The sequence below is a fragment of the Geotrypetes seraphini genome, chromosome 4, assembly GCF_902459505.1.
Source record: "Geotrypetes seraphini chromosome 4, aGeoSer1.1, whole genome shotgun sequence".
Classification (NCBI taxonomy): Eukaryota; Metazoa; Chordata; class Amphibia; order Gymnophiona; family Dermophiidae; genus Geotrypetes; species Geotrypetes seraphini.
The window spans coordinates 34749460-34764687 of record NC_047087.1 but is presented as its reverse complement, the minus strand read 5'-3'; the positions used below and the strand labels follow the sequence as shown (position 1 = coordinate 34764687).

Below are 15228 nucleotides of genomic sequence, written 5' to 3'. Positions count from 1 at the left end.
ATGTACAGTAGGTATAATTCAACATAAAACTTACAATTTTGTTAACAGCATAACAGTAGTAAAAAGACCAAATATATACATAGATACAATGAATGAGGTAAAGTTAAAAGCAGTAAACTTAAACTTAATAAGACTACCATAAACAGTTTCAAAAATATACTTATTAATAGCACTGAAATTCAAATAAGAGATATAATACATACTAAAAGGGAGACATAATACTTCTGAAGCATAAGAATAACATAAGAATAGCCTTACTGGGTCACACAATGGTCCATCAAGCCCAGTAGCCCATTCTCACAGTGGCTAACCCAGGTCCCTAGTACCTGGCCAAATCCCAAGGAGTAGCAATATTCCATGCTACTGATCCAGGGCAAGCAGTGGCTTCCCCCGTGTCTTTCTCAATAACAGACTATGTACTTTTCCTCCAGGACACTGTCCAAATCTTTCTTAGCACCACCTCTGGCAACGCGTTCCAGAGCTTAACCATTCTCTGAGTGAAAAAATATTTCCTCCTATTGGTTTTAAAAGTATTTCCCTGTAACTTCATCGAGAATGCCCTAGTCTTTGTAATTTTTGACGGAGTGACAAAGACTAGGGGGACAAATCACAACATCGATATGACGCTAATGCTTTTATATAATACAGCTTATCCTATAGCCAAGGAGGCAAATGCAGATATCAGATGGGGACAAGATGGGTGGCACAAAGTGCTTTGGGATAAACAGATGGGAGGCTAAACTCAAGGCAAATTGTGTTTACAGATAAGGGATAAGGAACTGATTTAGTTAGTGTGTGTGGCTAGAATGAGTGTATAAAGTCACTTATCCATGCTCTCATCACCTTGCGCTTAGACTACTGCAACTCGCTACTCTCAGGCCTTCTGTTTGCCATCACGCTCCCCTTCAATCAGTCCAGAATTCGACTGCACGACTTGTATTCCAGGAGAGCTGCTGTACTCACATTACCCCTCTCCTAACGTCACTTCATTGGCTTCCCATCTCTTTCCAAATTCAATTCAAACTCTTCTTACTGACCTACAAATGCACTCACTCATTCTCTTCACTTATCTCCTCCTATGTTCTTCCTCCCCCCAGTGAGCTCCGCTCAGATGGTAAGTCTCTCCTTCCTGTGTCCTTCTCTTCAACTGCCAACTCCAGACTCTGTCCCTTCTCCCTTGCTGTGCCGTATGCTTGGAACAAGCTACCCAAATCCCTACGGTGGGCTCAGTCTCTGGCAGTGTTTAAGGCCCAGTTAAAAGCACATCTCTTTGAGAGTGCTTTTGATTCTTAACTCCTCTCACCTTGGGTTCTGCATCCCCAATCCTATATGTCATGTCTGTTAGATTGTAAACTCTTCTGAGCAGGGATCAGCTATAAATGTCTGCACAGCGCTGTGTACGCCTTGAAACGCTATATAAGTGATGATTAGTAGTATAAGTAATTAAATAAATAAAATAGTCAATTCTTGACTTATATGGGGATGGTTTGAAAAGTTTAGTAAATAAAAAAAAAAAAAGCAAGTTAAACAATGTAGTCTCCATTGAGGGCTATACCCTTAGTCCAGTGGTCTCAAACCCTTTGCAGGGCCACATTTTGGATTTGTAGGTACTTGGAGGGCCTCAAAAAAAATAGTTAATGTCTTATTAAAGAAATTACAATTATCCCAGGACAAGCAGGCATGATATTCTCACATGTGGGTGACGTCATCTACGGAGCCCCGATGCGGAAGCATTTTCAAGCAAACTTGATTGAAGATTTAAGTTTGCTCTGCTGCTCCACGCATGCGTGCCTTCCTGCTCCACTAGGGGGTGCATCTCCTCGTGGTCTCCAGTTCACTTAACCAGCAAAGAAGCCAACCTCGGGGAGGCGGGCGGGTTGTGAGAATATATGCCTGCTGTCCCTGGATAACACCTGTTACGGTAAGTAACTGTGCTTTATCCCAGGACAAGCAGGCAGCATATTCTCACATGTGGGTGACCTCCAAGCTAACTGAAAAGGGATGGAGGGAAGTTGGCAATTTAGGCGAATAGATTTCGCAAAACAGATTGGCCGAACCGGCCATCGCTCCTGGACAGTGAGTCCAGACAGTAGTGGGAGGTGAAAGTATGAACCGAAGACCACGTGGCAGCCTTGCAGATTTCCTCGATAGGTGTGGACCTGAGGAACGCTACGGAGGCTGCCATCGCTCGGACCTTGTGTCCCGTTACTCGACCATGCAGCGCGAGACCAGCCTGAGCGTAGCAGAAGGAGATGCAATCGGCCAACCAGTTGGACAAGGTGCGCTTGGAAACTGGGTGACCTAACCGGTTTGGGTCGAAGGACAAAAACAATTGTGTCGTCAGTTTCTAAGAAATCATATAACAATCATTCCCACAATTTCTTCTTGATAGCAGTATATCAAAAAGATTTTTTAATGTCTCTAGGGATCTTCAGACCTCCGTGCAAGTAATATAACTCGCAACGGTCTCAATCCTCATTAGTCCCAATGACATTAATATTTAATATCGAATTAGTTTTGTTTTTTCTTTTACTAATTTATTAATTTCATATTGAACATATACTACTTAGCTTTTTCATAGTTGTCTCAGTTTTCTTAATTTGATAACTCTCCTTACCGACGCATTCCGAGATTCTTTATCAAAAGATTTACTAGACTATCTAACAACAGCGAATTTCGGGGAAGTACTGTATGTGCCTTCTCGTTCTTTAAGATCACAAGACAGAGCTTTTTTGTCGTTCCTACTCTTCATTCTGTCACCAAAGTTGCAAATCGATCACGTATGCTCCAAGTAGCCGGACCTTTACTATGGAACTTGGTTCCAGATTCTATCCATCTGACCACTGATTTTTTTGGCATTTCGGAAAAGTTTGACAACCTATATTTTTCGACTTGCCTTTTCAAATTTGGTTACTTTGTAATCTTGTAATTGCTTGGCTTTTTATTTTAAGGCATACGTGTAAGTTGTTTATTAAATGCTGTTATTTTAATAATCTGCTATATTTTGTTTTGTTATGTATGCAATGTTTTGTTTTAATTATGTATGTGTCATTGTTATCCGGGCTACAAGTGTTTTAAATAAATAAATACATACATACATAAATATAGTACTTTTCAACTTTTCAGCTGTTAGATTCTGGTGAATTTTAGGACTCCTTTTACTAAGATGCGATAGCGTTTTTATCGTGCGCAGAATTTTAGCATGTGCTAAACCTGTGCTACGCGGCTAGAACTAACGCCAGCTCAATGTAAAAGGAGCCCTTAGTGGAGCGAAGCCATGACAAAATTTGAACCTGATTAGTCTACGTTACCAAACTGATATCTCCAGCTGACTAGTATTTCAGTGTGTCTGAACTAATTTTTGAATGTGTTAAGTAGTGCAAAAATGTTGAAGATTTCAACAGATATTTTTTTTTATTAATTTTGTGTTTTTATGCCAACAAAAAGCTTACAGAAAACCAATGCTAGTCTATTAATAAATAGAAAAAAAAGACAGGAAAATGTGAATTATACTATTAATCCTATAATATAGAAAAATATTCTCTGTTATTAAAAAAATTCTAACAAATAATCACACATTAGGGATATTTGTAAGTGATAGAGAGAAAAAAAAAGAAAGGACCAAGACTTAACAAAACAGGAAAAATAAAATGGATATCTAATAAATACAGGGAGAAATGTTAAGGTAAGAAAAAGACAACATTTAGAAATAAAGACTGAAAATGAAAGCAATTGAGTGGAGAAATAAATAAGCCAATGTTTTTCAGACTATAGAATAGTTTTAGAATTCTGAAGTATTTTCTAATTAACTTGACAGGCATCAGCTTACCCTTGAATACTAGTCTTTTGGGGTTGGTTGTTTGCTGATAACTACAAACTTCTCTTGAGTCTCTTCCATTATGTAGATGGAATCATCTTTTTGGTATGTGGCTGTTAAGGAATAAGACTGAGAAGACTCAAGCGGTGTTGCATTTTGTTCGCTAGCTGAATCTTTCCAGTCTTTCAAGGTGGCACAAGCAGGATGATTTTCCAAACTAGCTGGAGGGATGTAGACAGAGTGAGGTGGTTCTTTAATATATATAAAGCTTTCTGAACTTTTCTCCATTAGTAGTTGCTTGCCATCAGAATCAGTACACTCATCTCCTGCAGATTTTCCACTGGGAGCCACATTGCCAGATGACTGTAGACGTTCTTTATCAGTATGATTTGGGTCACCGATATATACATGACGGTGTCCTGTGTATAGCTCATGCTCAGCTTGTGCACTTTCCTCCACTGGAAATTTCATACCATCTCCCTTTTTTTCTGATATTTTTAGTTTACTGAAAGATGAAGACAGTTCTTGATCTATATGGTCTTTGGCCAAGTCCAGTTCAGTAGCTGGCGTATTATACAACATGGCATTTTCCTTCTCATTTTTTACCTTAAGGGATGTGCTTTCAGGTGGATCATGGCTTGTGTCTTTAGGTGCGGTGGCATTATTAAGCGGTAAAACATTAGATGTTTCCTGAGTAACTTGTTTAGGTGTATTTATGTCCAAAGCTTTGCTTTTCTCTGAAGTGGCTTTAGTACATACTGCAAATGACTGAGGGCTACTTGGACCAAAGAAGCTTGGTCTGGCAGTGTTTGCCTCAGCAGTTAATACCTTCACTGCAGTAGCTTTCGATGGATTTCCAGCTTTATGTTTTTGCTCTTTTTTTAATTTCTTTAAAGGGAGATCTTCCTGAAAAATGGGCTTTTGGGCTATGTTGATGTCACTATATGTATTCAGGAATTCCTCACTGTCTGAGCACTTACTGCGAACATGGCTAGAGACGGTAGCTTGATGCACATTTCTTCGATGTTTCTCCGTGGTTTGATTAGCAGATACTAATGGAAGCATACCTCTAGTGGGAGAGAATTCAGAGAGGTGATCCTCTTTATTTATTCCGGTTGTTTCAAGAGGCAGTTGAGTTTTGCTCGAAGAACTATGGGTGCCAGAACATGGGGGTGTCGTTTGATCTTTTCCACCGGCCATAGTAAAAGGCTCTTCCTGTGGTGGTGGGTCCTTTTTTGGCTTATTGCCATCATTGTGCCAGTACATTCGAGATCTTTGTTGGATAACGGCCAAGAAACTGAAGTTTTCTTCTTTGTTTGCTCTTCCAAGGATAACTTCAAACTCGTTCCGTGCAAGAAATATTTCAAAAGCAGTCTCTTTTGTCTTCTGCTCATTTATGCTTTCGATGACTGAGAACTCCGTTGCCTTTGTTGGGATATAACCTATTTTCCTTAACACATTTTTCAGTGTGTTTTCTGGAAGCACAGACTGTACAAAGTAGACAAAGTTGCCTGTAAAAGTCTAAAAGATCAAAGAAATGAAAAATGGGTTACATCAAGAAAGATTGCATAGAGGAATATTACTAGAAATGCTTTTATTAAATTAAAATAGATCTGAAGTAATGTTTTGTACATTGTCTGTAGGGTTTTGCTGCCCCAGTTGATGGGAAGCAAGGGAGAACAGATTCATTTCGCCATGTATTAGATACACAAGCCTTAGAAGTTTGGGTTCTAGGTTAGTCTAGGATTTATATAGATATTTGGGGTCAATCTAAGCAGCTTTTGAGAATCATATACAGGCGCCCTATACAGAATCGCATCTCTCCTAACAGACAGACGCCTAACTACCCTGATTCTCTAACTGGCGTCCATGTCACAGGCACTGTTTAGAGAATCGCGCTGCTGATGAGCTGATTGCGGAAAAGGAATCTTCCTGCTGTGATCAGCTGAGTGGCAGGGAACCTCTGAACCCCACCACAATTCAGCCTTCAGGAGGAATGCACACTTCCTCCCACTGCCACCCCTGAACCCCCCACACTGTCCATGGCAGGAGGGATGCCCACTTCAACCTACCGGAACCCCTGAAACAACCCCAGCAGGAGGGATGCCTAGTCTCTCCTGTCGGCACACCCCTGCAACATCCCCAGCAGGAGGGATAAACACTCCTTCCTGCCGATAGCCCCTGAACACATGACCTCCCATTCCCCAAAACCCTGACCCATGGGAGCAGCTTTAGGGATATGGCTAATTGGAGTCTTGGGCCTCTCCCAGTGAATCCCAGAATGCACTGGAAAGGAGGCCTCAGACTCTGGTTGGCCCAGGTTCCTAAAGCTCCTCCTCTAGGAGGGGCCTTAGGCCCCTCCCCGGTGCATTCCAGGATGCACTGGCAAGAAGGAGGCCCCCCCCATTCTGAAGAGGCGGGCCTGCCAGCCAGAGGGAATAGGCATCCCTCCAGCCAGCTTTGCTGATAAAGGTACAGGGGGGGGTCCGAGTGGGCTTTGTGGGGCAGGGGTCAAGAGTCATGTATTCGGGGGGGGGGGGGTGGCAGGAGGGTGTGGCATTTCTCCTGATGGCCAACTTGTGGTGGAGTTCGGGGGGTTCCCTGCCACAGCCACTTAGCTGATCGTGGCAGGGAAATTTCCCAGCTGTGATCAGTTTAGCGGCCATGTCTATTTGACATTTAGGTCAGCATTTTGCTGGCCTACATTTCAGGCACCTATCGCGGCCCTAGGGAGATGCCTAGGGCTGTTTAGGCTCGCCTAAGGCCACTTCCAGATGAAACCACGCCCATGCCCAGCCTTGGGTGAGCTTAAGTGTCCCTAGGTGCCTCCCTGCACCCGTGACAGACGGCTACAGCGTAGGCAGCCTGCCTCAGATTTTTTTTCATTTTTTTTTAGAAAATATGCATCCAATTGGGATGCTGTTTATAGAATTTGGCCCTTTAAGTAGAAAATCAAAACTGTAGAACCTGGATTGAATATGGAAGCATAAAACGCTTAAAGGGGCAATTTTATAACAGGGCCCCTAGGTTAATTGGGCAGGAAGGTGCTTATTTTTACTTTGTGTGTCTTTATATAGTAGTAGCACAAATTCTTCAGAAATTGCGTTTAGATTTAAGGTGCAAACATAACTGTTAGCATGTACATGTATGTGTTTATTTTACAAAATAGATGCATGAATTGTGACTGTCAATGTTCTGCCCTGATGAGCTCTTAAGCACACCTACCAATCGCCATGGTTTTCATTCAGTGAAAATCAGGGCCAGCTCAACCACTGAACCTGGTAAGGCTCTGGCCCAGGACCTGGAGATACATGGCGTCGAAATCCCCACTACCGGTGCTTCATCTGACAATTTAGATGGCTTTTCACTTCTGTGTAGTGTTTTGAGCTTTTTGTTGGTTACAGTTTTATCTTTTGAACCTCAGGTAAAATCATATTGTTCTTACTGATTTTCTGAAATTATATTTACTTCATAAGATTCGTTCTTTATTTACTGAGGAATGCTTTTCTGTACTTTTTCAGGTACCCATCCCTGTTTCAGATTTATAGTCTAATTATTACAGTTAAAACTGCTCCAAAACTTCAAACAACTTCAGAACATTGCTGCTAAAGTTGATTTTTCATTTCAAAAAATTTGGCAGAGCCATGCCAGCCTTGATCTGTTTACATTTCTCCCTCCGTATTCGCGGTTTCAGCAATCACGGTTTCGATTATTCGCGGCTGGCTCCTCTCCCCAAATTACATCAGCTTGCATAGAGAAATCACAGATTCCAAGTGTTTACAGAGAAAATCGCTGATTCCCATCACTTTCTTCACCGTGTTTTGCCTCTCCTTCAGGAGCAGGCCAGGTCTCCCACCATGTTAGTCGCGGTTTCACCATATTCACGATGGTTTTTAATAGAAAACAGTGAATAACATATGAAAAAATTATTTGTGTTTTTTCTGTATTCGCAGGTCTGTTAATCCCCTATCACAGCGAATACGGAGGGAGAAGGGTACATTGGTTGTCAATATCAGTTTTAAACTGGAGTGTCTGATACAGTATAATCTCGTTATAACGGACTCGCTTATAATGGAACCTCGCCTATAGTGGACGAGGTCCGCTGGTCCCGGCCGAGTGCCATTATAAACATCCAGAAATTCATCAGATATAGCAGACTCGCATATAATGGACTTTCGGATATAACGAACAACTATTTTGGTCCCCAGAGCCGCTTTTAGCTGTAGTTTTATTTGGCTATAACGGACATGCAGGCTCCGCCTACAAGGCACATGGCATGCCGGTGATATAGTGTCAAAATGACAAAGTATTTTTATTTCCAGTACAGTGTTCTGGTTTGCAATCATTTCGTGCCATACCAATGTTTTGCTGACTTTTGTTCTTGATGTTGTTGATATGGTTGTGCAGTGACTGTTCATTGATTTACGTTGTTTCAAGTTGCCCTACATAAAGTTTTAAAAAAATGCAACTCTGGATATAACGGACCGTTTTTCCAGGTCCCTTGAAGTCCGTTATAATGAGATTATACTGCATATAAAATTTTTGATGGTTCCAGTCCAGAATACTTAATTGGTCTGTTCTCCTTTCCCAATAATCTTAGATTAATCCAGAGCAAGTGATTCTTGTTTTATTTTAGCTCAGTATCATGTCTTCACTATAAAAAGATACTGAAGAATTAAATCTATTATCAAGCTATTTGAATTTGGTGTTCCTTCCTAAGGAAATAAGAACCAAGACATCCTATTGCTCGTTTTAGAAATCCTTAAAGACATTATCTATTTTGACAATATTTACCGTATTTTTTGGCCTATAAGACTCACCTGAACATAAGATGCACCCTCCTGTAGAGGAGGAAAAACCAAGGAAAAACATTTGGTTCAGAATTTTTTTTCCTTGGTTTTTCCTCCTCTATACGTAGGTGCGTCTGGTGCATCTTGTGCTGGGAAGCCTGCAGCCTGAAGCAGCCCGCAGCCCCACTGGTGGTGGTCCAGCGCGGTCTCCTGCTGGACGGCTGCCTTTCTGTTGCAGAGAGGCGCACAACGCTAGAGCGCTTCCTGCCTGATCCTGCGCTGCTCCGTGATTGGCTGAGGTTGTGAGAACTGATCTCAGCCAATCACGGAGTGGCGTGGGACCAGGCAGGAAGAGCATCGTGTGCCGCTTTGCAACAGAAAGGCAGCCATCCAGCAGAAGACTGCGCTGGACCACCGCCAGTTAAAAAAAGGTACGGGGGGGGAAGGTATATTCACTCCATAAGATGTACCTCCTTTTTGGGGGTGGAAAAAGTGCATCTTATGGAGCGAAAAATATGGTATGTTAATGTGTCAGATTTTCCACAAAAATTGTGATTTGCGTTCAAACTTTATTGAGAGTTGATGGTATGCAAACAGAGTACATCACATTACTTCCATCCCCATGCCATTTTTATGATATCAGGGGTTGGCAACCTTGGTCATCAATTTTCAGGATTTCCTCAATGAATATCCATGAGATATGCTTTCAAACAGTGGTGGCAGTGCATGCAAACAGATCTGCATATTCATTGGGGAAATCCTGAAAACCTGTCTGGGTTGGCCACCCCTAATTTAGGCTGAAAGAGACGATTTTAAAAAAATGGTTTTATGGCTCATTTAGTGGTATACCATTTTTCAATCCAATTCAAAACAGATTTTAATTCTGGACACTAGAGTCTCGAACAATAGTGGATATCTACAAGCATCTGAAACCCTCACAGCTCTGGCTTCTATCCTTCATGTATTGGGATGGATGAAACCTTAGGCCGTTACCAATACTATTATTATTAATTATTTCTATAGTGTTACCAGATGCATGCAGCACTGTACAGAGTCACAAAGAGTAAAAAAAACAGTCCATGCTCTAAAGAGCTTACAATCTAAACAGGCAAAACAGACAAACAAGATGTTATGGATACAGTTAAGGGGAATTGTTAATCAGCTGGCTGGGTTGGAGGGCAGAGGGGAGTATAGGACAGTTAAGCCATTGTGACATCACTGATGAGGTTGGCTCTTATTGGTGGAATGAGGCATTATGACATCACAATCTCAGCTCTGCTTCCCAAAAACTAAAACTCTTCACACTACTACTATGAATTATTTCTATAGCGCTACCAGACATACGCAGTGCTGTACAGTCACAAAGAAGACAGCCCCTGTTCGGAAGAGCTTACAATCTAAACAGGCAAGACAGACAAACAAGATGTCATGGATACAGTTAAGGGGAACAGTTAATCAGATTGGAGGGCAGAGAAGTAGGGTTAAGAATTGATGGCTATATCAAAAAGGTGGGTTTTCAGTCTGCTTTTAAATAAGGGAAGGGACTTGATGGACAAACTCTGGTAATTTATTCCAGGCATAGGGGGCAGATAGATGAAAGGAACAAAGTCTAGAATTGGCAGTGGAGGAGAAGGGTAACATTAAGAGTGACTTATCTGAGGAACGGAGTTCTCTGGGCGGTGTATAAGGAGAGAGAAGCGAGGAGAGCTATTGAGGGGCAGCAGAATTAACACATCGACTCCCCTTCTCCTTGTATAGATCCTCCTCTAATTTTGAGCTTCAACATCTAACCCAGCTCCACGGGGAGAACATCTTTAAACCTACCAGAGACTTTTTCATTCTATGGACTTTCCCGCCAAAATTCAAATTGGTGGACTGCCCTGTTCCCAATCAGGACAGTGAACTCACTATTTCCAAAGTCACACTGCAGACTTCAGAGCATACCCTGAAGAAAGTCACAGCATGATGGCTGAAATTTCAGTACCTGCAACAAGTACAAATGACTGCCCAATTCTTCTGCATCTAGAATGCCTTGATTTAACCATTCGCACATATAAAGCCCAATGTGCATAGCCAATCTCACAGAACCAACTCACTTTAGAGCAGTGTATTGCAAACTGTGTGCTGTGGTGAGATTCCAGCGAGGAGGAGAGGCGCCGGCTAACTGCCGCACCCGCACCTCTTCTCCTCGCTGGTGCCTCTCCTGCTCCAGCACCCCCACTGGTGGCTCAGGGCCCTGTCTGGAGAGCCTTTGCACATGCACAGACGTCGGCGTGATGACATCATGCACGCACATGACATTATCACGTTGACGTCTGCGCATTTTGGGTGCCCTCCAGCCGTGGCCTGGAGTTTACTGTGCCAAGTACAAAAAAAGTTTGCGGGACACTGCTTTAGAGAAAGTGATTCCTTAAATAAAAAAAAAGTTTAAAATTCCAAAATCAGCTCCAAAAACTGCATCTTCACTTAAAATATCCCAGGAAATGCCACTAAATTACAAAGAAAGGAGAACCCATTAATGCAGTCTTCTAGCAAAGTACAATTAAGAAAAATCCTAAATTTTATTTATTGTGGAATGTCAATTTATCCGCTGAATTGCAGAAGACACCATACGAAAGTACATTAAAACCAAGGTAAAATCACGCAACTAGCATAATTATGAAAACACATTAACTACAAGATAAAAAGAATGCAATCACGTATCAATATAATGCACCCCCATTCTTAAATTACCATTAACTAACCTACCCCGGAACTTCACTGAACAGGAGCCTGAACCCCTCCACCTAGTGTGAAACAAGAAAAAAGGAACAGAGATTAATTTTCACCTAGCTACAAATTAAATGGCCACTATTACAAGTCTGGAAAAGCCAGGTAAATTTCAAGGCTTTCCTAAATGTAAAGATCTCAATCTGTATACTTTGGAGGAAAGGCGGGAGAGGGGAGATATGATAAAGACATTTAAATACCTACGTGGTGTAAATGCACATGAGTCATGTCTCTTTCATTTGAAAGGATGATAGTATTTCCTTAAAACACTCCTGAGCCTTTTTTTACAGAAAGGGTGGTAGATGCGTGGAAGAATCTCCCGGTAGAGGTGGTGGTGATGGAGACAGTGTCTAATTTCAAGAAAGTCTGGGATAGGCACGTGGGATGTGATCTCTTAGAGCAATGGCTCCCAACCCTGTCCTGGAGGACCACCACCAGCCAATCTGGTTTTCAGGAGAGCCCTAATGAATATGCATGAAAAAGATTTGCATGTAATGAAGATGATAGGTGTGCAGATCTGCCCCATGCATATTCATTAGGGCTTTCCCCAAAACCCGACTGGCTAGTGGGCCTCCAGGACAGGGTTGGGGACTACTGTATTAGAGAGAGGAAGAGGTAATGGTTACTGCGGATGGGCAGACTGGATGGGCCATTTGGCCTTTATCTGCCATCATGTTTCTGTGTTCCCTCAGGAGGGAATTCTAATGACCTATAGCCCCCTGGTTTTGGACTAGCTCTCTATCAATCACTTAAAGAAGGAAAAACTAGTGAGAAGTAACCCTTTAGCAGAAGCTTATTAACGAGATGTTCTGCTGTTAGCCTAGCGCACTTTACCCCATCGGGGAAATGAGACAGAAGTTAAAGACAAAAATGAACCCTTTGCTTCACAGACACAAGGCGTGCCACTTCTACATGGAACATTTTCTCTACATTACATAACATAACCAACACATTTCTAGACCACATAGCCATAAGTTCAATGCGGTTAACAAAAGATTGTGCTATGAAAAATACAGAAAGATCTAGGCTAGATAACTACTGTATTTACATCAATGAGATTATGATCTGGGACATCGAGCACACAAACAGTCAAACTTTTAAAATGATCAGATGCTGAAAACCTCAAAGGAACTTAAGTATGCTGGCTTCTTCTACCATAGCCCTCCTTCTAGCTGTAGAGCTGTCTCCTTCCCTTTTCTGCTCCCTCAGCAAACACCACCATGTACTATTTCTACATCTAACCAGTATCATCTGTATCTACTACACTGATCTGATGAAGGGGGCCATAGCTCCCGAAAATGAGTTGCCAACTATGCTAAAGCTAACTCATAAAAAAAGGTCTGGCCTAAAGCTTTTTTGCTTGATCTCTATTTCTAATCATCCAGGTGCATCAAAGGGTTAACCCACCCCCCCCAACTAAGCGATGCTTCACTTCTTAGATGTAGTGCAACGACAAGCGAATGCTCTAGGTCAGGGGTGTCAAAGTCCCGCCTCGAGGGCCGCAATCCAGTCGGGTTTTCAGGTTTCCCCAATGAATATGCATGAGATCTATTAGCATACAATGAAAGCAATGCATGCAAATAGATCTCATGCATATTCATTGGGGAAATCCTGAAAACCCGACTGGATTGCGGCCCTCGAGGAAAGACTTTGACACCCCTGCTCTAGGTGTAGCAACACATCATATGGACCTGGAGAAGTGAAAAATTCCAGTAGGCATTTAACTATTTTATCCAGATGAGATAGTAACTGTCTAAAAAAACTTCTGTTATGTCTTTTTTTTTTTTTTATAACTAATCTTGAATATTATTTTGGTGAGGCAACTCCTCTAACGTGACTAAAACTGATCTGGATCCTTTCTCGAGATCTTACCTTGAGGGTCCGAATTTCTTTTCTCCAAGGAGAGAGGAACAGGTTGACACAGATGAGCTCCAAAACCTCAAAGGCTCTCATGAGGTTGTGCAGACCCTTCTCCGCACGCTCCTCCCTGGCTTTAAGGCTTCCCTCGGCAATGCTGTAGACATCAACCACCTGAAACCCTTCCCAAGTCCAAGGTTCGGACTCCAGGTATGCTTTAGCTCTCTCTTTTAAACTCGCGTCGTTGCATATACAAAGCTTGCCTTCTAACCAAGCAGCGTCGTAGAAGGCAATATAGTCCTGAAAAAGCCCTGCCTTATCCAGGGGCTGCTCGCGACGAGCCTTCATGTCCGACTCAGAACTGCTGGCGTTTATTTTTGAGCCACGATCTGAAGCTCAGAACAAGGAAGCGGTCAAACACGTTCCACCGCTCCTAGGCTTAACAAGTGGGTGTTTCTTTTTTCCCGTGCTCCACCACGATTGGGCAGCTGAGCCCAGTATCGTGGATTGATTGGCTGTGGAGTCTGTCAATCTATCTCGGCGTGGGGATTGGGGAAGTCAGTGAAACAAAACCGAAAGTGAAACTTGTTCGTGAGAGCGAGGAAAAAGAATGCAAATGAGCGGCTTTACCCCATGTATCTGGCAAGTTTAGACTAGGCAACATTTTATTTCATTTTCTAGCTGTTGTACAAATGTATGTCTGTTAGGAGAATGGTGTTACTGTAGGTTGAAGTGTTTAAGGCGATAAGCTACAGAGAAATTTAACGGGATGAATGACTGCGACAGATATTTCCTTCTGATAACCACCCAACCTAATGCAAAAATGGCAGAAGTCTGTTCAATAAAGAAACTGCAGATTGTGTCACCGTCTATCACAGGACCCCCTACATACCATACTTCCTTTTTAAAGAGGACATGTCTTCCTTTTAGACATCTTTAGTTCTCCTGTTTTTTTTAATATTTAGAAAAATACCCTCTTTTTTATGTGCGATGACCATCCCAAAATAAAATCGTGTATTCTAGAGTTTTTTAATTATATATTTGAGTTTATATTTATTGATTGATACTTGTATCACATTTTATTTTAATGAACTATTTATTGTATATATAATTTGTTCCATATTTGCATTGTATATCTATATTTCCTTATTTGCATTGTATATATGAATGTATTATCATATTAACCATTGCGGTATTCACTTATAGTTTGATGGTTAATTATTGTATATGGTTTCTGTTCTTTCTTTTGTCTTTTCCAATATCTGTAGACTCCTGAGTCAATAAGAAGTTGGCAAGCTTTAATAAATTGTTTTATGTGACTTTTTAGTCATCTCCACTGTTGTTTGTTCTCCTGTTATTCTGGCCGCATGAGAGTGTGGCGCAGTGGTTAAAGCGCATGAGAGAGATTTGCATATAATGAAGGTGACAGGCATGCAAATCTGCCCCATGCATATTTATTAGGGCTATCCTGAAAACCTGACTGGTTGGTGGTCCTCCAGGACATGGTTGGGAACCACTGGTCTAGAGCCTTGCCTTTGGAGGACGGTTCACCTAGGGTTGCCATATTTCCTCTTTAAAAAAAAAGAGGGCACTTAGCCCCACCTCATTCTGCCCCCCAGCCCTGCATTCCGCCTTCAGCTCTGCCCCCAGCCTTGCTCCCAGATGAACCACCTGTCTCCTTCCCCCGAGGTCTGGAGGGCCTTTGCACATGCACGGATGTCGATGTGATGATGTCACACGCATGCATATGACTTCAGAGAAATAGGTACAATCAGAGCAAAATGTACAGTAAAGAAGGTCAGGACAATCTGCATAAAGGATAAATCTAAGAAAGTAGGTAAAACAAAGGGGGTTCATACAGTGGAAATGCCTATATCCACTGTATGAATCCCCTTTGTTTTACCTACATTCTTAGATTTATCCTTTATGCAGATTGTCCTGACCTTCTTTACTGTACTTTTTGCTCTGATTGTACCTATTTCTCTGATTGCTCCA

The 15228-nt window shown here is 41.9% G+C and overlaps 1 protein-coding gene across 1 annotated transcript; it reads right to left on the bottom strand.

The window, feature by feature from the left end:
* Window positions 1-2268: 2268 nt before the first annotated feature.
* Window positions 2269-13671, bottom strand: LOC117358777. The gene is made up of 2 exons (XM_033940420.1): window positions 13249-13671; window positions 2269-5338 (listed from the first exon to the last, which is right to left on the bottom strand). Exons 1-2 carry the CDS (start codon window positions 13579-13581, stop codon window positions 3839-3841), a joined length of 1833 nt encoding a protein of 610 aa, XP_033796311.1. The 5' UTR covers window positions 13582-13671; the 3' UTR covers window positions 2269-3838.
* Between the last annotated feature and the right edge of the window lie 1557 nt (window positions 13672-15228).

Bases quoted from the DNA above. Each gene is read 5' to 3' on its own strand.
- LOC117358777 (XM_033940420.1), bottom strand. From the start codon at position 13,581: ATGAAGGCTCGTCGCGAGCAGCCCCTGGATAAGGCAGGGCTTTTTCAG. The intron at 5,339-13,248 runs GTAAGATCTCGA...TTGATCTTTTAG, and splicing joins AAGAAATTCGGACCCTCAAG to ACTTTTACAGGCAACTTTGT.